This window comes from Pan troglodytes, chromosome 3 (genome assembly GCF_028858775.2).
Source record: "Pan troglodytes isolate AG18354 chromosome 3, NHGRI_mPanTro3-v2.0_pri, whole genome shotgun sequence".
Lineage (NCBI taxonomy): Eukaryota > Metazoa > Chordata > Mammalia > Primates > Hominidae > Pan > Pan troglodytes.
In genome coordinates, this window is record NC_072401.2 from 129,193,047 (window position 1) to 129,216,591 (window position 23,545).

The 23,545-nt window shown below is 42.3% G+C and overlaps 1 protein-coding gene across 6 annotated transcripts in view; it reads left to right on the forward strand.

Annotated features, from left to right (window-relative positions):
• Positions 1–12,384, forward strand: part of ABHD18 (abhydrolase domain containing 18) — a 71,675-nt gene extending 59,291 nt beyond the window's left edge. For 3 of the 6 annotated variants that reach the window (XM_054683375.2, XM_063809849.1, XM_054683378.2), the window contains 4 exons: positions 558–650; positions 3,722–4,100; positions 5,758–5,920; positions 11,022–11,569. In XM_054683375.2, coding sequence (XP_054539350.1) covers positions 558–650; positions 3,722–4,100; positions 5,758–5,920; positions 11,022–11,073 — 687 coding nt within the window. In that variant the 3' untranslated portion in view covers positions 11,074–11,569. Of the gene's footprint in view, positions 1–557; positions 651–3,721; positions 4,101–5,757; positions 5,921–11,021 lie in introns of all 6 variants that reach the window. The other 3 variants (XM_003310455.5, XM_054683377.2, XM_054683379.2) reach the window with 2 other exon arrangements.
• The last annotated feature ends 11,161 nt before the right edge of the window (positions 12,385–23,545 follow it).

Genomic DNA, 23,545 nt, shown 5'->3' on the forward strand with positions numbered 1-23,545 from the left:
TCGCCGCAACCTCTGCCTCCTGAGTTCAAGCGATTCTCCTGCCTCAGCCTCCCGAGTAGCTGGGATTACAGGCATGTGCCACCACGCCCGGCTAATTTCGTATTTTTAGTAGAGACGGGGTTTCTCCATGTTGGTCGGGCTGGTCTCGAACTCCTGGCCTGAGGTGATCCTCCCACCTCGGCCTTCCAAAGTGCTGGTATTACAGGCGTGAGCCACTGCGCCCGGCCAACCAATTTTAATTCTTTAACTTAAAAAAAAATGTATGGTCATATAATTCAAGCATCAAAAAGTATAAATAGATACATATAGTGAAAAGATTCCTACCCCATCTGTGCTTAGGTCCAATCCCCATCAACAAATAACAACCTATATTGTTTAGTGTTTCAGGGAATTTTTGGTCCATGTGCAAACCAATAAAAATATGAACTTTTTAAATCTTTTTCTTTTTCTTTTCTTGAGGTAGGGTCTGGCTCTGTTGCCTTCTACCTCAGCCTCCTGAGTAGCTGGGATTATAGGTATGCACCACCACACCTGGCTAATTTTTGTATTTTTTGTAGAGATGGGATTTCACAATGTTGCCCAGGCTTGTTTCAAACTCCTGGGCTAAAGCAATCTGCCTGCCTCAGCCTCCCAGAGTGCTAGGATTACAGGTATGAGCCACTGTGCCCAGCCTCACTTCCCTTTTTTATGGACTATACAAAGTGTTTCCTTATTATTTTTTACTGCTATATAATAGTCTATTATGTGAATGGATGTACCATAATTAATCAGTACCCTGTTGATAGATGTTTATGTTGTTTCTCATCTTTTGCTATTAATAAACAGTGCTGCAGTGAGTAACTTTGTACATTCATGTTATATAAGTGTAAATTCCTAGAAATATGATTGCTGAGTCAAGGGTATAGTAATGTAGTTAGATTTTGTCTAATTCTGGTTATGTCAGTTTACACCACCAGCAGGAATGTGTCTTTCTTCATAAGTTCTCAAATTCAGTGTGTTATCAAACTTGAGTTTTTATTTTTTGTCAACTGGCACTGGAAAATGGCATAGTTTTAATTAACTTAAGCATGAGGGAAGTTGAGCAAGTTTTTATAAGTTTAAGAGCAGTTTGGCTGGGCACGACGGCTCACACATGTAATCCCAGCACTTTGGGAGGCCGAGGTGGGCAGATCATGAGGTCAGATTGAGACCATCCTGGCCAACACGGTGAAACCCCGTCTCTATTAAAAATATAAAAAATTGGCCGGGCATGGTGGCTCACGCCTGTAATCCCAGCAGTTTGAGAGGCCAAGGCTGGCAGATCACCTGAGGTCAGGAGTTCGAGACCAGCCTGGCCAACATGGTGAAACCCCGTCTCTACTTAAAATACAAAAATTAGCCGGGCATGGTGGCAGGCGCCTGTAATCCCAGCTACCCGGGAGGCTGAGGCAGAGAATTGCTTGAACCCAGGAGGCAGAGGTTGCAGTGAGCCAAGATCATGCCATTGCACTCCAGCCTGGAGGACAAGAGCAAGACTTCTTCTGAACAACAACAACAACAAAAAATTAGCCAGGCATGGTGGCATGCGCCTGTAGTCCCAGCTACTCAGGAGGCTGAGTCAGGAGAATCGCTTGAACCCAAAAGGGTGAAGTTGCAGTGAGCTGAAATCGTGCCATTGCACTCCAGCCTGGGTGACAGAGTAAGACTCCACCTCAAAAAAAAAAAAAAAAAAAAAAAGAGCAGTTTGTATTTTGTTTTCTGTTGCCCTTATGTGTATATCCTTTGCTCATTTGGGGGTTCTGGGCTTTTAAAAAAATTATTCAATTCTAGCTCTTAATAAATTAAAGTGATTTGCCATTTGTAATATGAGTTGCAAATATATTTTCCCAGGCTGTCACTTTTTCTTTTGACTTTGGTTTTAGCATATAACAAAGTTTATTTTTACTTAAATTCTATTGTACAGTCATGCTCTGCATAACAATGCTTCAGTCACATATATAAGGTGGTCCAAAAGATTGTAATACCATATTTTTACTATATCTTTTCTTTTTCTTTTTTTTTTTTTTTTTGAGACGGAGTCTTGCTCTGTCGCCCAGGCTGGAGTGCAGTGGCACAGTCTCTACTCATTGTAACCTCCGCCTCCTGGGTTCAAATGATTCTCCTGCCTCAGCCTCCCAAGTAGCTGGGATTACAGGTGCCCACCACACCTGGCTAATTTTTATATTTTAGTAGAGACAGAGTTTCACCATGTTGGCCAGGCTAGTCTTGAACTCCTGACCTCAAGTGATCAACCCACCCTTGGCCTCCCAAAGGGCAGGGATTACAAGCATGAGCCACCGTGCCTTGCCTACTGTACCTTTTCTATGATTAGATACACAAATACTTACAATTGTGTTACAATTGCCTACAGTATTAAGTACAGTAACATGTTGTACAGGTTAGTAACCTAGAAACAATAGATTATACCATATAGCTTGGGTGTGTAGTCAGCTATACCGTCTAGATTTACGTAAATACACTGTGATGTTCACACAACAATGAAACCACCTAGTGATGCATTTCTCAGAACATATCCCATCATTAAGCAACACATAACTGTATTTACAAGTCCTTGAATTTAGAATATAGTTTTGAGACTTTAATAGGCAATATTTCTTTTTTTCTTGATAATTTTTTTTTTTTTTTTTTTTTGAGACGGAGTCTCACTCTGTCGCCCAGGCTGAAGTGCAGTGGCACGATATCAGGTCACTGCAACCACTGCCTCCCAGATTTAAGCGATTCTCCTGCCTCAGCCTCTCGAGTAGCTGGGATAACAGGCACACACCACCATGCCCGGCTAAATTTTGTATTTTTAGTAGAGACAGGGTTTTGCCATGTTGGCCAGGATGGTGTCGATCTCCTGACCTCGTGATCCACCTGCTTCAGCTCCCCAAAGTGCCGGGATTACAGGCGTGAGCCACCGCGCCTGGCCAGTAATTTTAAATTCTGGTTAGTTCAACCAGAGAAAGGGATTTGGAGAAGCTGGTGTCCTCCTGTGCTTGAATTTACATTACTCAGTTGTAAGACTTTTAGAAGTTCAAAGGTTAAGGCAGATCATGGATTTTAAAACTTTGGCTATAAAAAAAAATGATGCAGGCTAAATGATACCCTTTACTGTTTAGTAGGAAACAGCAATAAAGTGTAAGTCATTTATCTTAGTCGTGAGTTAAATTTTAATACATCTTTGTTTTTTAAAAAAGTCATGGTAAATATATACAACATAAAATTTACTATCATAACCATTTTTAAGTGCATAGTTCAGTGGCATTAAGTATATACATGTTGTGCAACCATCACCACCATCTATCTCCAAAACATTTTTATCTTCTCAAACTGAAACTTACCCATTGAACAAAACTATTCATTCCTCCCTTCTCCCAGTCTCTGGCAACTGCCATTCTCTTTCCATCGCTATGAATTTTACTACTATAGGGACCTCATACAAGTGGAATCATACAATATTTGTCCTTTTGTGTCTGGCTTATTCACTTAAGATAATGTCTTCAGTGTTCATCCATGTTGTAGCATGTGTCAGAATTTCATTCCTTTTAAGACTGAATAATGTTTAATTGTTTGAATATACCACATTTTATTTATCCATTTATTCATTGATGGACATTTGTCTTTTCTCTTTTTTTTTTGACAAAGCTGTTAATACCCTATTTTATATTAAATAATGTTTTCTTTCCTTTCATATGTTCAGACAGATTCTTTCAAAATGGGACAAGAGTTTGTGAAACACTTCACTAGCAGTGCAGACAAGCTAACTAACCTTAATCTGGTTTCCAGAACTTTAAATTTAGATATATCAAACCAAGTTGTATCCCAAAAACCTGCTGACTGCCATAATTCTAGCGAAACATCTGTCAGTGCGACATCAGAAGGACTCTTATTGCAAGATACCTCTAAGATGAAGCGCTTCAATCAAACACTTTCAACCAACAAAAGTAGTTATACAAGTCGCAACCCTCAGTCATACCACCTACTTAGTAAAGAACAAAGAAGAAACAGTCTTCGGAAAGAGTCTTTAATATTTATGAAAGGAGTCATGGATGAATGTACTCATGTAGCAAATTTCTCAGGTACTAATTTTTATATGAAATTGAGAATATTTGCTGATGTGTAAGTATTTGTGAAATATTTTAAAAGATGCTCTGTAAGATAATTTTATATTTTCAAGGGTATATTTTTTTGTTGGCTCCAGAATATGTTTGCAGAGATAAGTTGGTTACTTAAATGTATCATATTCTATCTATGAAAATTTAAGATTATCTTATTCATAAAAAACACACTGGACAGCCGGGTGTGGTGGCTCATGCCTGTAATCCCAGCATTTTGGGAGGCTGAGGCAAGTGGATTGCTTGAGCCCAGGAGTTCAAGACCAGCCTGGGTAACATGGTAAAACCCTGTCTCTACCCAAAAAAAAATACAAAAAAGTAGTCATGTGTGGTGTTGCAAGCCTGTAGTTCCAGCTACCTGGGAGGCTGAAGTGGAAGGATCGCTTCAGCCCAAGGAGTTGGAGGTTGCAGTGAGCCAAGATCACACCACTGCACTCCATCCTGGGTGACAGCAAGACTCTCACACACACACACAAACACACATACACACACTCTCACACACTCTGGAGCTGGACACAGTGGCTCACGCCTATAATCCTAGCACTTTGGGAGGCTGCGGTGGGAGGACTGCTTGAGCCCAGGAGTTTGACACTAGCCTGGGCAACATAGTGAGACCCTGTCCTTATCAAAAATGTAAAAATTAGCTGGGTGGCCAGGCCCAGTGGATCACGCCTGTAATCCCAGTGCTTTGGGAGGCCAAGGCGGGTGGATCACTTGAGGTCAGGAGTTTGAGACCATCCTGGCCAACATGGTGAAACCTCATCTCTACCAAAAATATAAAAAATTAGTTGGGCGTAATGGTGTGTGCCTGTAATCCCAGCTACTCAGGAGGCTGAGGCAGGAGAATCATTTGAACCCGGGAGGTGGAAGTTGCAGTGAGCAGAGATCATGCCACTGCACTCAGCCTGAGTGACAGAGTGAGACTCCATCTCAAAAACAAAAATAAATTAGCTGGGTGTGGTGGCACATGCTTATAGTCCCATCTACTCAGAGGCTGAGGCAGGAGGATCCCTTGAGCCCAGGAATTCAAGGTGGCACTGAGCTATGATTGCACCACTGCACCCTAGCCTCGGTGACAAAGTGAAACTCTTATCTCCCAAAAGAAAAACACCGGATTGCTGAGTGTGGTGGCATTCACCTGTAGTCCCAGCTACTCAGGAAGTTAAGGAGGGAGGATCACTTGAGCCCAGGAGTTCAAGGCTGTAGTGCACTATGATCTTGCCAATGAATAGCCACTGCATTTCAGCCTGGGCAACACAGTGAGATCCCATCTTTAAAATAAATGATTGAGGCGATGCATACCTTATGTACTCTGATGTGATTATTATGCATTGCATGCCCGTATCAAAATATCTCATGTAACCCATAAATATATACACCTACTGTGTACCCACACACACAAAAGAAATAAATAAATTAGTTAATTTTAAAAAACCACAGTATTTTGTATCATTTTTAGAATATTTATCTTGTACTGGAGATGAGTAAGGTAGCATATTATAGTTGATTTTTAATTTAATCAAAAATGTTTAGTTTGACGAATGTTTTATTTACTGCATTGTGTGGTGTTTTTTTATTTTCTAATGTGTATATGTTGAATTTTTTAAAATCCTATACCTAGTCCCAGTTGATCCAAGCCTCATTATAGTGGTTCAAGCCAAAGAAGATGCCTATATTCCACGAACAGGAGTTCGAAGTTTACAAGAAATTTGGCCTGGTTGTGAAATCCGATACTTAGAAGGGGGTCATATTAGTGCTTATCTTTTTAAACAAGGACTCTTCAGGTAAGACGGCTGGTCTAAACATGTATTCGTTCATTTGTTGTTTGTTTTCTGGATTTTTTGCTTCAACAAATATAAAAGATCACATATTTTTATAGTCTGTTTCAATCTTTGAATTCCCTCCTCACCTCCCACAAATCTCACACTGAGTTACTTTTCCCTCTTTCCTAGAATTTGTTCTTCTTATTTTCTTCTAGAGAACTAAGCATGATGCATATCATAGGCATGCTTTATCGTGTGGCTTTCCCCTCTTCAAATATTAATGGCCAGGTATTTTAGGATGTGAGAAGGAAGATCATGGCTTGTTAAAGTTGCTTTGGTGCATCAAGAGTTTTTTCACTCTATTCTGATGTTTTTTCAGAATGGCCTGAACATCTGTGGAATAATTTAGCAATGTTTTTCAGTTAGCAAGTGAATATTGAACCTTAAATAAGAAGTGCTTTTAATGTGAACAACCTTATATGACTCCACTATTTTAGTTAGAATTTATAAAAACTTTTATGCTGGCTGGGCGCGGTGGCTTACGCCTGTAATCCCAGCACTTTGGGAGGCGGAGGCGGGTGTATCACGAGGTCAGGAGATCAAGGCCATCCTGGCTAACACGGTGAAACCCCGTCTCTAGTAAAAATACAAAAAAAAAAAAGTAGCCGGGCATAGGTGGTGCATGTCTGTAGTCCCAGCTACTTGGGAAGCTGAGGCAGGAGAATGGCATAAAACCCGGGAGGCGGAGCTGGCAGTGAGCCGAGATCACGCCACTGCACTTCAGCCTGGGAGACAGAGCGAGACTCCGTCTCAAAAAAAAAAAATTTTTTTTTATGCTAAAACTATAATTTTCTGGTATTCTGCATTATTGAAACATATTCCTCATGTTATTATTAATGATTAAATAAATTGATTCACATAAATGGTTAGATCAGTGCCCTGTACATAAGTGTTAAAAAAACTGCCAACTGGATAGCTATATAATAGAAGAATTGTATGTGATATGTTTGACATGTTTTAGCTCTTGTTAACGTAGGAAATAATTTTTCTATGTTGTTACTTATCTAGCCCAACTTATAAATGTCACCCTTTTGAGAAATAAACCAGTTGTTCAAGTCTGTCATGTCTTGAAGGATATAGTAAACCTTTCTTCTTATAGTATGATCTTTTAAGAAGTATTCATGCAGCATTTGAGTCCCTATTGGTGAGTGAGCAGACTATCCAATACTCATTGGCCCTCTGGCACAACAAAATTAAAACAAATAAACAAAAATCCGTGACTACCTAGGGTTGCTAGGATTGCTTAAGAAGAGTCTAAAGTTCTGTTATACATGTGAATGCAGAGGACCCACATGCTTGCATTAGTAAATTAGTATCAAATTTCTTTCACTCTTTTGTGTATCTAAGTGGGAGTATAGCTAAGACGTATTGGGAAGAGTAGATTTATAATCAAAGTCAAATATAAAAACTCAAAAGTGCTATTATGAAGGCTTCATTTGAGAGAGATAAATGTTAACTATTATCATGTGCCAGATGCTAGGGCAATTGCTCTGTTATTATCCCCTTTACACAGAATAAAGGGAACAAAAAAGATTAAGTAACTTGCTCAAGTGGAGTCACTACTAAGCTATTTGACCTCTTCCATTCCCCATCAGTCACTTCAAAACTTAACAGAGGTTAGATGACATTGGAATAGTAGAATTTTTAAAAATTCAGTCTTTTCACACACCAAACATAAAAATAAAAGAAGCCGCCAGGTGCGGTGGCTCACATCTGTAATCCCAGCACTTCAGGAGGCCAAGGCGGGTGGATCATGACATCAGGAGTTCGAGCCCAGCCTGGCCAATATGGTAAAACCCCATCTCTACTAAAAATACAAAAATTAGCTGGGTGTGGTGGGCGCGCACCTATAGTCCCAGCTACTCGGGAGGCTGAGGCAGAAGAACCGCTTGAACCTGGGAGGTGGAGGTTGCAGTGAGCTATCACGCCACTGCATTCCCCCTGGAGGCAGAGGTTGCAGTGAGCTGGGATCGCACCACTACATTCCAGCCTGGGTGACAGTGAGACTCTGTCTCAAAAAATGAATGAATAAATAAAGCCATTCCTTTATGTGCTCTAATATTTTGTGTTATTTAGAGCTTATTGATAATACAGGTGAATAAGAGACTATTCACATGATTAAAAAGGGACATACATTTCCTAACCCTTCTCACATGTACACAAGCCCGTATTGTAACTTTTGGCACCAGGAAGTAAACAAATTCAGATTCATTCCACAAGAGCAAGTGCCTGGAACTAACTCTGAGGAAAAAAATTATCCAGTGGGCGGGCCGGGCGTGGTGGCTCACGCCTGTAATCCCAGCACTTTGGGAGGCCGAGGCGGGTGGATCAGGAGGCCAGGAGATCAAGACCATCCTGGCTAACATGGTGAAACCCCGTGTCTACTAGAAATAGAAAAAAATTAGCTGGGCGTGGTGGCGGGCGCCTGTAGTCCCAGCTACTGCAGAGGCTGAGGCAGGAGAATGGCGTGAACCCAGAGGTCAGAGCTTGCAGTGAGCCGAGATCGCACCACTGCACTCCAGCCTGGGTGACAGAGTGAGACTCCGTCTCAAAAAAAAAATTATCCAGTGGGCAATAATTTCAAAGCCCTCTTTACTTCTTCCCTATTACTGTCATATCTGTCTTCAAAACAAAATCTCTTTATGTGTTTACACCAACATGCAAATATCCACCTCTAATTTTTTTCCCTTCTTATGGTTCATTATAATTCACAGGGAACAAATACTTGAGCCAAAGAAAGACAAGCATGTTGTAAAACTATGACTTCCCAACATATTGGAAATAATATTCTATTAGCAGGCTATCAGTTTCAAAGATAGTCTTTTTTTTTTTTTTTTTTTTTTTTTTTTTTGTCTTTTTTGAGACAGAGTCTCCCTCTGTCACTCAGGCTGGAGTGCGGTGGCGTGATCTTGGCTCACTGCAACCTCCACCTCCTGGGTTCACAGCATTCTCATGCCTCAGCCTCTGCAGTAGCTGGGACTACAGGCGCCCGCCACCACGCCCGGCTAATTTTTTTCTATTTTTAGTAGAGACGGGGTTTCACCATGTTAGCCAGGATGGTCTCGATCTCCTGACCTCGTGATCCGCCTGTCTCGGCCTCCCAAAGTTCTGGGATTACAGGCGTGAGCCACCGCACCCGGCTAAAGACAGTCTTAATAGCTGTGTTTGGATGTGAGGATATGGTTAGTTGAACAAGTGGGATACAAAATTAATATCTGATAGTTATTTAAACTGGGTGAAAATATAGACATGCATTTTCTTTTTTCTTTTTTTTGAGCCGGAGTCTTGCTTGTCACCTAGGCTGGAGTGCAGTGGCGCGATCTTGGCTCACTGCATCCTCCGCCTCCCAGGTTTAAGCAATTCTCCTGCCTCAGCCTCTCGAGTAGCTGGGATTACAGGCACCCACCACCACACCCGGCTAATGTTTGTATTTTTAGTAGAGATGAGGTTTCACCATGTTGGCCAGGCTGGTCTCGAACTCCTGACCTTGTGATCCGCCCTCCTTGGCCTTCCAAAGTGCTGGGATTACAGGCGTAAGCCACCGCGCCTGGCCTAGACGTGCATTTTCTTAAAAGCCTGGAGGAAAGATATGAAAAGGTTAACAGTAGATGTGAGTGATGGGATTATGATGTTTTCCCCTTCCTATGTTTTGGATTTTCTGAATATTCTGCTATAAAAATGTATTATACAATAGGAAAAAAACAGCTTTAGAAAAAAATATGAGTGGGGCAGGGTGTCGCAGGACTGTAGTTCCAGATACTCAACAGGCTGAGGTGGGAAGATAGCTTGAGGCCAAGAGTTTGAGGCTGCAGCGTGCTACGATTGCACCTGAGAGTAACCACTGCACTCAAGCCTAGGCAACATAGTGAGATCTTGTCTCTAAAAAAAAAGAAAAAAGAAAAGAAAAAATATCTTATGGAAGATAAAATTTGTCTATTCCTTTTCTTTTTCTTTCTTTTTTTTTTTTGAAACAGAGTTTCGCTCTTGTTGCCCAGGTTGGAGTGCAATGGTGTGATCTCAGCTCACGCAACCTCTGCCTCCCAGGTTCAAGCAATTCTCCTGCCTCAGCCTCCCGAGTAGCTGGGATTATAGGCATGTGCCACCATACCTGGCTAATTTTTTGTAATTTTAGTAGAGACGGGGTTTCTCCATGTTGATCAGGCTGGTCTCAAACTCCCGACTTCAGGTGATCCGCCTGCCTCGGCCTCCCAAAGTGCTGGGATTACAGGCTTGAGCCATCGCGCCCGGCCTGTCTATTCCTTTTCAATTGAAATATTAAAATACTTGGTAAAGTTAATGTGAGAAACCAAGGCTTTTGATTTTAAGTAGCTAGGAACATGTTCATAGTAAATGAAAAACATCTATATCATAATCTGTGAAACAGAATCTTACATTCTGAAAAGTTACATAATTAATTTTCAACGAAGCGATAAGACAATAAATCAGTTCCTTTTTCTTTCATAATTTATTTTATACACACATTACACACATGTGCCTCTGTGTGTGTGCGTGTGTGTATGAATATATATATTCTAAGGCACAAAAAGTGCTTCAGAAAAAGATAATGCTTTTAGATCCATCATAAGTTGGAAGTATATTTGAGGTTTTCCGGTAGTGGTGGTAAAGTTGCATGCATCTGAGGCAGGCGGATCACTTGAGGCCAGGAGTTCGAGACCAGCCTAGCCAACATGGTGATACCCCGTCTCTACTAAAAATACAAAAAATTAGCAGGGTGAGGTGGTGCATGCCTGTAATTCTAGCTACTTGGGAGGCTGAGGCATGAGAATCACTTGAACCGGGAGGCAGAGGTTGCAGTGAGCAGAGATCATGCCACTGCAGTCCAGCCTGGGCGACAGAGCGAGACCCTGTCTCAAAAGAAAAAAAAAAGTTACATGGATTCAAACACCCATTCTGGGGAGGGTAACTGCCTATTTCATAGCTATTTAGAGAGGATGTCAAGTTGCAAGCCACAGATAAATTTGGAAATAACTTACAGTAAAGGCATTGTTTGTCCCCCCTTTTTGTTAGTTACTTAGAGTTTTTCTTTCATATTTAATTTTAGACAAGCCATCTATGATGCATTTGACCGCTTCCTCCATAAATACGCTAACTAGTTGGATTATTATATGTAACCAGTGTGGCCATGATGTTTCTTACAAAAGGGAGCTTCATCCTGTGATCATGTGAAGGACAAGCAGACAGCACTAATATATCTAATCACTATCAATTTGGTCTGGAATTCATTGTTACACGTCAGTTAACTATAAACTTCGAATACATTTGAATAATTTAAAGATAATATTTGAAGTAAATAATGTTAAAGTGTTTTTACTATTGTTTATTGGAATCCCATATATTCAGTGTTTAGTCTGTTGTTACTGTTTATGAAAAACTAAATTTTTAATCATGAATAATTTATTAAATAAATTTATTCATAGAAACTTTTCTGGGTTTTAGTAAAATTGCTAAATCAAACCAAGATTTTAATATATCAGCATTTACTTTGTACCCTTATAACATTTCACTCTTGATTTGAGAAACATGTTTATTTTTTGAATGTTCTTGTGTTCAACTAATTTTCTGCTGTGGAAATAAATACTTATGATATATAAAATCAGTGTTAACTTTGAATTCTAAAATATCCTGATAGCTTCATAGATAAGTGCTTTTCTTTTTCTTTTTTTTTCTTTTAACATGTACCTCTACTTGAATGTAAGTGCTTTTAATAATCAAAGTGAGTGGCAGGGTGCGGTGGCTCACGCCTGTAATCCCAGCACTGGGATGCTGAAGCGGGCAGATTACCTGAGGTTGGGAGTTCAAGACCAGCCTGACCAATATGGAGAAACCCCCTCTCTACTACAAATACAAAAAATTAGCCAAGCATGGTGGCGCACGCCTATAATCCCAGATACTCAGGAGGCAGAGGCAGGAGAATCGCTTGAACCCGGGAGGCAGAGGTTGCGGTGATCCGAGATCACACCATTGCACTCCAGCCTGGGCAACAAGAGTGAAACTCCGTCTCAAAATAATAATAATAATAATAATAATAATAATAACCAAAATGAGTGTTCTGCAGATAAAATGCATTAGACTTTGCTAGACTAAAACTTTACTAAAGATTAGGGTTTTTAAAAAATGCCAATAGGCGGGGTGCAGTGGCTCATGCCTGTAATCCCAGCACTTTGGGACGCTCAGGCGGGCGGATCACAAGGTCAGGAGTTTAAGACCAGCCTGGCCAACATGGTGAAACCCCATGTCTACTAAAAGTACAAAAAAATTAGCCGGGCATTGTGGCGTGTGCCTGTAATCCCAGCTACTCAGGAGGCTGAGGCAGGAGAATTGGTTGAACCAAGGAGGCGGAGGTTGCACTGAGCTGAGATTGCGCCACTGCACTCCAGCCTGGGCAACAGAGCAAAACTCCATCTCAAAAAAAAAAAAAAAAAGATTAAGCCGGGCATGGTGGCAGGCACCTGTAATCCCAGCTACTCAGGAGGCTGAGGCAGGAGAATTGCTTGAACCCGGGAGGCAGAAGTTGCAGTGAGCGGAGATCGCACCACTGCACTCCAGCCTAGGAGACGGAGCAAGACTCTGTCTCAAAACAAAACAAAATGCCAAACTTATTTCTCCCTACTAAAAAGTTTCAATTCACAAAAATGGAAACATTGGAAGACCTGTTGCATTAACTGATGGAGTGCAGTGGCATGATCTTGGCTCACTGCGACCTCTGCCTCTCAGGTTCAAGCGGTTCTCCTGCCTCCACCTGAGTAGCTGAGATTACAGGTGCCCGCCACCATGCCTGGCTAATTTTTGTATTTTTAATAGACACGAGGTTTCACCATGTTGGCCAAGCTGGTCTCGAATTCCTGACCTCAAGTGATATGCCTGCCTTGGCCTCCCAAAGTGCTGGGATTATAGGCTTGAGCCACCACACCCGACCTGACATTTTATTTTTATTTTTTTAATTACATTTTTTTATATGCTTATTCTTTGGATTGCTAACCATCTAACTACCCAAATACTTAACAGCCTTGGCTTTTAATTTCAAAATTTAATAGACACATATGCAATTGATTTGTCCCATATAAACTTTATTTTACAGAAAATATTTAAAGTTTTATGTAATAGCTATTAACTCTCTTAAATGGGGTTTATATGGCTCGATTTGGTGCTTTCTTTTTATGTTAAACTTCTCTAGCTGTCAGCTAAAATGTTAAAAAAAAGTCGAAAATATTTTAGGGTATTGTGTGGAGTTTTACAGTAGGTATTTTTGAGTTTTGTTTGAAATCTGTGTTGTCTGTGAATTATTTTTAAATAGGGATTCTTAGTCTACTAACGATATTTGAATTATAATGTGCCTTTGCAGTCTTTTTAAAGGAGATTTCATTTGTCACCTCTATGCCTCTATCATCTTAATTTTTTACAAATATTTAAAAATTATTAATGTGAAGTTATTGATGGTAGACAAAGTAGTAACTTCTTTCAAACTACTTTGGCATAACAAGCCAACACTGTACAGCTCTTTGAGCTATAAGCAATTTTACATGTTCAGATGAGAACCTTTAGTTTTAACCAAAAGTATAACATCTACTAAAGTTCTTCCACAAAATACTTTTTAAAATAAAACTTGTCAACTGAATTACGATTTTCTTATATTATGTATATAGTGAGGTTATATGATTGAATGCTTTTTGAACAATGGTTTTAGTAAAACAAATACTTTATTATTGTTCACATAAACATTTCTTACTAAGCGATAATGTACTATGTTGTGTGAATTTCTATTGTTAAAAAAATGAAATGTTGATTTAGTTTTAATTCTTAGGCATAACTAACTTTTCTCAAAGTGTGAAAGAAAGCATTTTTAAAATTTCATCTCTTAACCAGATGTTTTAAGAATATATCCTTAGGCCGGGTGCAGTGGCTCACACCTGTAATCCCAGCACTTTGGGAGGCCGAGGTGGGGGGACCACCTGAGGTCGGGAGTTCGAGACTAGCCTGACCAATATGGAGAAACCCCATCTCTATTAAAAATACAAAAATTTAAAAAAAAATACAAAATTAGCCGGGCGTGGTGGCACATGCCTGTAATCCCAGCTACTCAGGAGGCTGAGCCAGGAGAATCGCTTGAACCCGGGAGACGGAGGTTGCAGTAAGCCGAGATTGTGCCATTGCACTCCAGCCTGGGCAACAAGAGCAAAACTCTGTCTCAAAAAATATATATATATCCCTAAAACTACCTCAGTTGAAGAATTCAAAGTGCAAAATAACTTTTCTTAGGATTTTTTAATCTATTCCCCCCAAAATGGTGGCTTAAGTATTCTCAAATACATAAATATACACATATACGTATATGTATACGTTTTATATATATATACACACACGTATGTATGTATATATATGTATGTACGTATATATATGTATTATATATACACACATACATATGCGTGTATATATATATATATAAATATATATATATATATATATAATCTCAAAGAAGTGCGGTCTGCCATTTTTCTGCCATTTTGAGGATTTAGGTACTACATAAAATATTAGAAATTCATTTAGACCAGATCTGTAAACTGGTAGTTCACATAGGCCAGTTTGACCCACAGTTATTTTATTGGATGTACATAATGTTTCAAAAATGTTTGAATTTGAAAAGTCTTTTGATTGGGTATGTGTTCCCCAGTTTGCCACAGCCTACTGGACTTCCCTCTTATATCAGACAACTTCTCTACTTTGTAGTTCCTGCTCAGCCCTGAAGACCTCTTAAGTTTGAGACCCCTGATTTAGATCTGTAATTAGAAAAAGGTTCTGAATTTCATGATTTGCTAATGTAATTACTATTAAGTCATTTTAGCATGTGCATTTTAGAGTCCTTCTTTGTATTTTTGTAATGTGGTGCTTTCTCTCATAAAGATAATTGAATTGTTAACACTGTAATTGAAATTTTAAAAATCATTTCCAAATCTTTTATTATATTTCACAGTAAAAGTCTATTTAAAAAGCTAATCATTTGTGCTTTTTTTCAAGAGGTATTATTGTAAATACGGTAGACACAAGTCACATTTGATTAATGTACCCAAACTTGAACTGAGTGTATATGTTCCCTCTTTGTTATTATGCCCTAAACAAGGTAAGACAGAAATAAGCAAGGGAGGCTCTAGCAGAACAGTATCAGTATCTCTATAAAAATAACCAAAATTTTCCCCAAATATGTGTGATCTGAGGGAAATAAACATTCTTACAGACCATAGTTATCTCAATGTTGCTCAATGTTGAATGTGATTACATTTACACTCATGAATAAATATACTGCAAACAAAATCTAGGTTAGACTGGGAATGGGAGTCTTAGATAGAGTCTCCTATATGTTAATAATAGTAACTGCGTTTGGAAAGGTGAGGAAAGATTATGGTAGATTAGACAAAGGGGAAAAAGGTCATTTGGCCACTTTGCAGTAAAATAGCCTAATTCTATGAATATTCTTATAGACAAAATCCTAGGAAACCAATGACTATGAATTATAAGCCAGGAATTGAATCAGCCAGCACCTTGGTGGACTCCCCAGCTCCAGAAGTGTGAGAAATAAATATCTGTTGTCTAAGCCACCAAATTAAGGTATTCTTTTATAGTAGCCCAAACAGACTGAGGTAACAGGTCATGTGAGCAGCCATTAAATAAGAGTATAAAACAGCACTGTCCAATATAACTTTATACAGTGACAGAAAAGTACTCCATCCACTCTACCCAACACAGTAGTCATTAGTCACATGTGGCTGTTGATCATGTGAAATGAAGCAATCATAACTGAGGTACTGAATTTTTTTTTTTTTTTTTTTTTTTGAGACGGAGTTTTGCTCTTGTTGCCCAGGCTGGAGTGCAGGGGCACGATCTTGGCTCACCACAACCTGTGCCTCCCAGGTTCAAGTAATTCTTCTGCCTCAGCCTCCCAAGTAGCTGGGATTATAGGCATGCGCCACCACGCCCGGCTAATTTTGTATTTTTTAGTAGAGATGGGCTTTCACCACGTTGGTCAGGCTGGTCTTGAACTCCTGACCTCAGGTGATCCACCCACCTCAGCCTCCCAAAGTGCTGGGATTATAGTGTGAGCCACCGCGCCTGACCTGAATTTTTTATTTAACATTCAAGTGTTAAAATTTAATGTGAATAGCCACATGTAACTAGTAACTATTAGATAGCACCAATACAAAAAATCTGAAAAGTGGCCCGGCGCAGTGGCTCATGCCTGTAATTCCAGCACTTTGGGAGGTGGAGGTGGCTGGGTCACCTGAGGTCAGAAGTTCAAGACCAGCCAGGCCAACATGATGAAACCCCATCTCTACTAAAAATACAAAAGTTAGCCAGGCGTGGTGGCGGACGCCTGTAATCCCAGCTACTTGGAAGGCTGAGGCAAGAGAATCGAACCTGGGAGATAGAGGTTGCAGTGAGCCAAGATCGCACCACTGCACTCCAACCTGGGCAACAGAGCAGGACTCTGTCTCAAAAAGAAAAAAGAAAAAAAGTTAGGCATAGCAGGGCACAGTCTTGTGTGCCTGTACTGCCAACCACTCAAGAGGCTGAGGCAGGAGGATCACTTGCACCCAGGAGTTCAAGGCTGCAGTGAGCTATGGTTGCACTACTGCATTTCAGCCAGGGTGACAGAGCAAGGCCCTCTCTAAAAAACAAATAAAAATAGCTGGGCGCGGTGGCTCACGCCTGTAATCCTAGAGAGAACCGTTAAGAAAGTACATAGGCTGTGCGCAGTGTCTCACGCCTGTAATCCAACACTTTGGGAGGCTGAGGCGGGCGGATCACAAGGTCAGGAATTCGAGACCAGCCTAACCAACATGGTGAAACCCCGTCTCTACTAAAAATACAAAAATTAGCTGGGTGCGGTAGCATGCGCCTGTAATCCCAGCTACTCAGGAGGCTGAGGCAGGAGAATCGCTTGAACCCTGGAGACAGAGGTTGCAGTGAGCCGAGATCCCACCACTGCACTCCAGCCTGGGTGAGAGAGTGAGACTCCATCTCTAGATAAATAAAAATAAACTGATGTTGACTAAAAAATTTATAGATGCACCAAAATTTGACAAAATTTAGATCTGCAAATTTGACCTACAAAAATCAGTTAAAAAAAAGATTTTCAAAGAAAACTCAAAATACAAAATTAAGAGGGATGAGAATTGATCCCAAGAAAATTAGTTAACAATTAGTATGGGCCGGGCTTGGTGGCTCACGCCTGTAATCCCAGCACTTTGGGAGGCCGAGGCGGGCAGATCACGAGGTCAGGAGATCGAGACCAGCCTGGCCAACATGGTGAAACCCCGTCTCTACTAAAAATACAAAAAATTAGCTGGGTGTGGTGGCAGGGGCCTGTAGTCCCAGCTACTTGGGAGGCTGAGGCAGGAGAATCACTTGAACCCGGGAGGTGGAGGTTGCAGTGAGCTGAGATCGCGCCACTGCACTCCAGCCTGGCGATAGAGCGAGACTCTGTCTCAAAACAACAACAACAAAAAACAATTAGTATGAAAGTGGAAATGGGCTTAACTGCATCATGAAGAAATTGATCAGAGTTTAACTTGTTTAGCAAAATTTGTTCCTGAAAATACTTTGTTAATGAAGTGCTATAACTAGATTATGCAGGGTCCTGTAGGATTTTAGTCTCTATGCAAAGAGCTACAGGAAGACATTAAAGGTTTTTCTCCATTGATTTAACATGTGTCTTAAATACATTTTAAGATGTATTTGGGACAAATTTAGGATTAGGACAAATAACTAATGCATGCAGGGCTTAAAACCTAGATGACGGGTTGATGGGTGCAGCAAGCCACCATGGCACGTGTATACTTATGTAACAAACCTGCACGTTCTGCACATGTATCCCAGAACTTAAAAAAAAAAGATTGTCAATTGATCATTAGAAAAAATGTATCTTGAAAAGCTCATTCACTCTGGCTGCGGTGAGGAGAACCAATTGAAGGGGGCCTATAGTTCATGCAAATGTTTCAACTAGAAGGTCATCAACGTGGCCAGGTGAAACATCATGATAGCTAAAACTAGGATGGTGGCAGTGGATATGAAGAAATCTGGATGTATTTCAGAGATAATACAGGTGATGGGATGATGGTAGGTTGGGGGGGTTGAGGGTGGTACTTTTCAAAGAGATAGAGAACCCTGGAAGAAAACCAGTGTGAGAATACAGATTAAAAATCTAGTCTGGCACATACCTTGGTTTTTTTTTGGTTTTTGTTTGTTTGTTTGTTTTGTTTTGTTTTTTGCCAGAGTCTCACTCTGTCACCCAGGCTGGAGTGCAGTGGCACGATCCCGTCTCACTGCAACCTCTGCCTCTTGGGTTCAAGCGATTCTCCTGCCTCAGCCTCCTGTGTAGCTGGGACTACAGGGGCCTGCCACCCCGCCCCGCTAATTATTTGTATTTTTTAGTAGAGACAGGGTTTCACCATGTTACCCCAGGCTGGTGTGGAACTCCTGAGCTCAGGCGATCTACCCACCTTGGCTTCCCAAAGTGCTGGGATTACAGGCGTGAGCCACCGCGCCCGGCCCATACAGATTTTTATATGTCTAAAACTAGACAGTAACATGGCAGTTGGAGGCTCAAAGCAGAGGCCTGAACAGGAGATAAAAACTCCTAATCACTAGTATTTAGATGGTAACTGATGTTACAGGCATGGGTGAGATTTTGAGGACAGCCTAGGAAAGGAAGAGGACATTGGACAATGGTTCTCAAACTTTTTCATCTAAGAAATCCTTTAACTCTTTTTTTTAATTTTTTTTGGAGACGGAGTTTTGCTCTTGTTGCCCAGGCTAGAGTGCAATGGCACGATCTCACTTCAACCTCCGCCTCCCGGGTTCAAGCGATTCTCCTGGCTCAGCCTCCTGAGTAGCTGGGATTACAGGCACATGCCACCACGCCCAGCTAATTTTTTTATAGTTTTAATAGGGACGGGGTTTCGCCATGTTGGCCAGGCTGCTATCAAACTCCTGACCTCAAGTTATCCGTCCGCCTCGGTCTCCCAAAGTGCTGGGATTACAGGCGTGAGCCACCACACCCAGCCTGAACTATATCTATTTTATAAAAAGAAAACACAGTGAAAGGCATTCAGGTACTTGATGAGATCCTCACTGTTAGTTTAATGGTAGAGCCAGAACTCTTCCCCTTCCCCTCCTTTTGAATCAGCCCTCCAGAGATTTCTCTTAGCTGGGGCTAAGGCCCCTAATTTTGTTATTTCTGTAACACTTAGTACTTTCCTTTATCACAGCCCTTATTTCATTATATTTAAATAATTAGTTAATTGTATCCCACCCCCTCCATACCCAGTCTGTGAAGGAAGCAGATCTTACTCATTTTTATGCCCTAAGTGCCTGGCACGGTTGGAGGCATTACTAAGTGTTCCATCAAAGTTTGCAGAATGATTTGAAGTGTAGTGTTCTTTTCACTGTTCCAGCTTGTAGTTTTAAACCATATTAGAAAGGACTTTTAAGCAGGAATTTTAAGCAGAAATTTTATGATCTTCTCCAGTGGTTTTCAAACTGGGTTCCACATGCTTCTGAGAGTTGTTTTTTAGAATTAAAAAATTACGGCCAGGTGAGGTGGCTCACGCCTGTAATCCCAGCACTTTGGGAGGGCAAGGTGGGTGGATCACCTGAGGTCAGGAGTTTGAGACCAGCCTGGCCAACATGGTAAAAACCCGTTTCTACTAAAAATACAAAAAGTTAGCCGGGCGTGGTGGCGCACGCCTGTAATCCCAGCTACTCGGGAGGCTGAAGTGGGAGAATTGCTTGAACCTGGGAGGCGGAAGTTCCAGTGAGCCGAGATCACACCACTGCACTCCAGCCTGGGTGACAGAGTGAGACTCCATCTCATTAAAAAAAAAAAAGTACATGCTTTCATCTTAATGACATTCTAAAACAACTAGTATACAATCTTCTGCATCATTTAGGCCAATAGTTCTCAATCCTGGTTACGGATTTGAGTCTCAGTAGAAAGCTTTTAATAAATACTGATGTCCAAGCTATACTCCAGGCTAATTAAATCAGAACCTCTGAGAAGGGGGCCCCCTACAAGGGCATTTTTTCCCCAAAAAATCTTGAGGTGATTTAAATGTACAGTCAAGGCCAGGCATGGTAGCTCACGCCTGTAATCCCAGCATTTTGGGAGGCCAAGGTGGGTGGATCACCTGAGGTCAGGAGTTCGAGACCAGCCTGGCCAACATGGTGAAACCCTGTCTCTACTAAAAATACAAAAAATTAGGCAGGCGTGGTGGTGGGCACCTGTAATCCCAGCTACTCAGGAGGCTGAGGCAGGAGACTCACTTAAACCTAGGAGGCGGAGGTTACAGTGAGCCAAGATCCCGCCATTGCACTCCACCCTGGGTGACAAAAGTGAAACTCCACCTCAAAAAAATAAAAAATGTAGAGTCAATGTTGAGATTTACCATGATCTAGATCAGGGGTCGGCAAACTTCACCTATAAAGGGCCAGATAGTAAATATTTTAGGCTTTGCAGGCCAACACCCAAAATTGAGGCTATAATTTAGGTACTTACATAAGGATGAAAATAAATGTCCACAAATTTTTATTGATGGAATTCAAAATATGATAATAATTATTGTTTCTACTATAGCTCTACTAATGAGAAGAATGGGATTCTTTTTGGAGGAGACAATTCACTTAGTTGAGGATCAAGATTTGTTTTCCCTATCATCAAAATCTGTTGGAAATATTCATCTGTTAATACTGATCTGTAATGAAATTTTACATATTTCAGCTTTGAAAATGTCTCCACACAGGTACTGTCAAATACTGATAGCAATCTAAAAGCAAATGTTGTTTTTTTTTTCTTTTTTGGAGACAGAGTCTCGCTCTGTCGCCCAGGCTGGAGTGCAGTGGCATCATCTTGGCTCACTGCAACCTCCGCCTCCCAGGTTCAAGCAATTCTCCTGCCTCAGCTTCCTGAGTAGCTGGAATTACAGATGCCTGCCACTATGCCCAGCTAGTTTTTGTATTTTTAGTAGAGATGGGGTTTCACCATAATGGCCAGCCTGGTCTCAAACTCCTGACCTCAGGTGATCTGCCTGCCTCGGCCTCCAAAAGTGCTGGGATTACAAGGGTGAGCCAGGGCGCCCAGCCAAGAAAATGTTTTTTTTTTTGAGACAGAGTCTCGCTCTGTCGCCCAGGCTGGAGTGCAGTGGCGCGATCTCGGCTCACTGCAAGCTCCACCTCCCATGTTCACGCCTTTCTCCTGCCTCAGCCTCCCGAGTAGCTGGTACTACAGGCGCCCACCACCACACCCGGCTAATTTTTTGTATTTTTAGTAGAGACAGGGTTTCACCGTGTTAGCCAAGACGGTCTCGATCTCCTGACCTCGTGATCCGCCCGCCTCGGCCTCCCAAAGTGCTGGGATTATAGGCATGAGCCACCGCGCCCAACCAGGAAATGCTTTTAATTGAACATATTCACCATTTGAAAGGCAATTTATAGAATTCTATTTGATTCTGTTCCTGTTATTTGCCCTTCTTTATATTGCCTTTTTATTGCCTTTTTGCAGCAATATAAAGTGACGATAGCACAACATAAAGTCTCTGTTACCACTACTCAACTCTGTTGTTGTAGTGTGACAACAGCCATAGACAATACATAAATGAATAAGTATGGTCTTGTTCCAACATCATTTAATTTATGGAATTGAAATTTGAATTTTGCTGGGTGCAGTGGCTCATGCCTGTAATCGCAGCAGTTTGAGAGGCCAAGGCTGGTGGATCACCTGAGGTCAGGAGTTCAAGACCAAACCTTGTCTCTACTGAAAAAATACAAAAATAAGCCAGACGTGGTTGTGCACACCTGTAGTCCCAGCTACTCGGAGGCTGAGGCAGGAGACCCGCTTGAGCCTGGGAGGCTGAGATTGCAGTGAGCCAACATCGAGCCACTACATTGGTTGAATTGTAAGACTCCATCTCAGAAAAAAAAAATATATTTTTTTGAGATTTATGTGTTTTTTTACGTGTAACAAAATACTGTGTCCGGAAATGAGGGTTCTTGGTCTCACTGACTTCAAGAATGAAGCCGCGGACCCTCGCGGTGAGTGTTACAGCTCTTAAGGTGGCGCGTCTGGAGTTTGTTTCTTCTGATGTTCTGAGTTTCTTCCTTCTGGTGGGTTCGTAGTCTCAGTGGCTCAGGAGTGAAGCTGCAGACCTTCGCAGTGTCACAGCTCTTAAAGCAGCACGTCTGGAGTTGCTTGTGTCTCCCGGTGGGCTCTTGGTCTCGCTGGCTTCAGGAGTGAATCTGCAGACCTTCCGGTGAGTGTTAGGGCTCATAAAAGCAGTCTGGACCCAAAGAGTGAGCAGTGGCAAGATTTATTGCAAAGAGCAAAAAAACTAAAGCTTCCACAGTATAGAAGGGGACCAGAGCGGCTTGCCACGGTTGGCTCGGGCAGCCTGCTTTTATTCTCTTATCTGGCCCCACCCACATCGTGCTGATTGGTAGAGCCAAGTAGTCTGTTTTGACAGGGCGCTGATTGGTGCGTTTACAATCCCTGAGCTAGACACAAAGGTTCTCCACGTCCCCATCAGATTAGTTAGATACAGAGTATGGACACAAAGGTTCTCCAAGGCCCCACCAGAGCAGCTAGATACAGAGTGTCGATTGGTGCACTCACAAACCCTGAGCTAAACACAGGGTGCTGATTGGTGTATTTACAATTCCTGAGCTAGACATAAAGGTTCTCCAAGGCCCCACCAGACTCAGGAGCCCAACTGGCTTCACCCAGTGGATCCCGCAGCGGGGCTGCAGGTGGAGCTGCCTGCCAGTGCCACGCCATGCGCTCGCACTCCTCAGCCCGTGGGTGGTCGATGGGACTAGGCACCGTGGAGCAGGGGGCGGCGCTCGTCGGGGAGGCTCGGGCTGCACAGGAGCCCACGGAGGCAGGGGAAGGCTCAGGCATGGCGGGCTGCAGTCCCGAGGCCTGCCCCACGGGAAGGCAGCTCAGGCCCGGCAAGAAATCGAGCACAGCGCCGGTGGGCTGGCACTGCTGGGGGGCCCAGTACACCCTCTGCAGCCGCTGGCCCGGGTGCCAAGTCCCTCACTGCCCGGGGCCGGCAGGGCCGGCCGGCTGCTCCGAGTGCGGGGCCCGCCAAGCCCACGCCCACCCGGATCTCCAGCTGGCCCGCAAGCGCTGCACACAGCCCCGGTTCCCGCTCGCGCCTCTCCCTCCACACCTCCCTGTAAGCTGAGGGAGCCGGCTCTGGCCTTGGCCAGCCCAGAAAGAGGTTCCCATAGTGCAGCGGTGGGCTGAAGGGCTCCTCCAGTGCCACCAAAGTGGGAGCCTAGGCAGAGGAGGCGCCGAGAGCGAGCGAGGGCTGTGAGGACTGCCAGCACGCTGTCACCTCTCAATACTCTTCTTTTTTTCTTTTTCTTTTTCTTTTTCTTTTTTTTTTTTTTGAGACAGGGTCTCGCTCTGTCGCCCAGGCTGGCTGGAGTGCAGTGGCACAATCTCGGCTCACTGTAACTTCTGCCTCCTGGGTTCGTGCCATTCTCCTGCCTCAGCCTCCCGAGTAGCTGGGACTACAG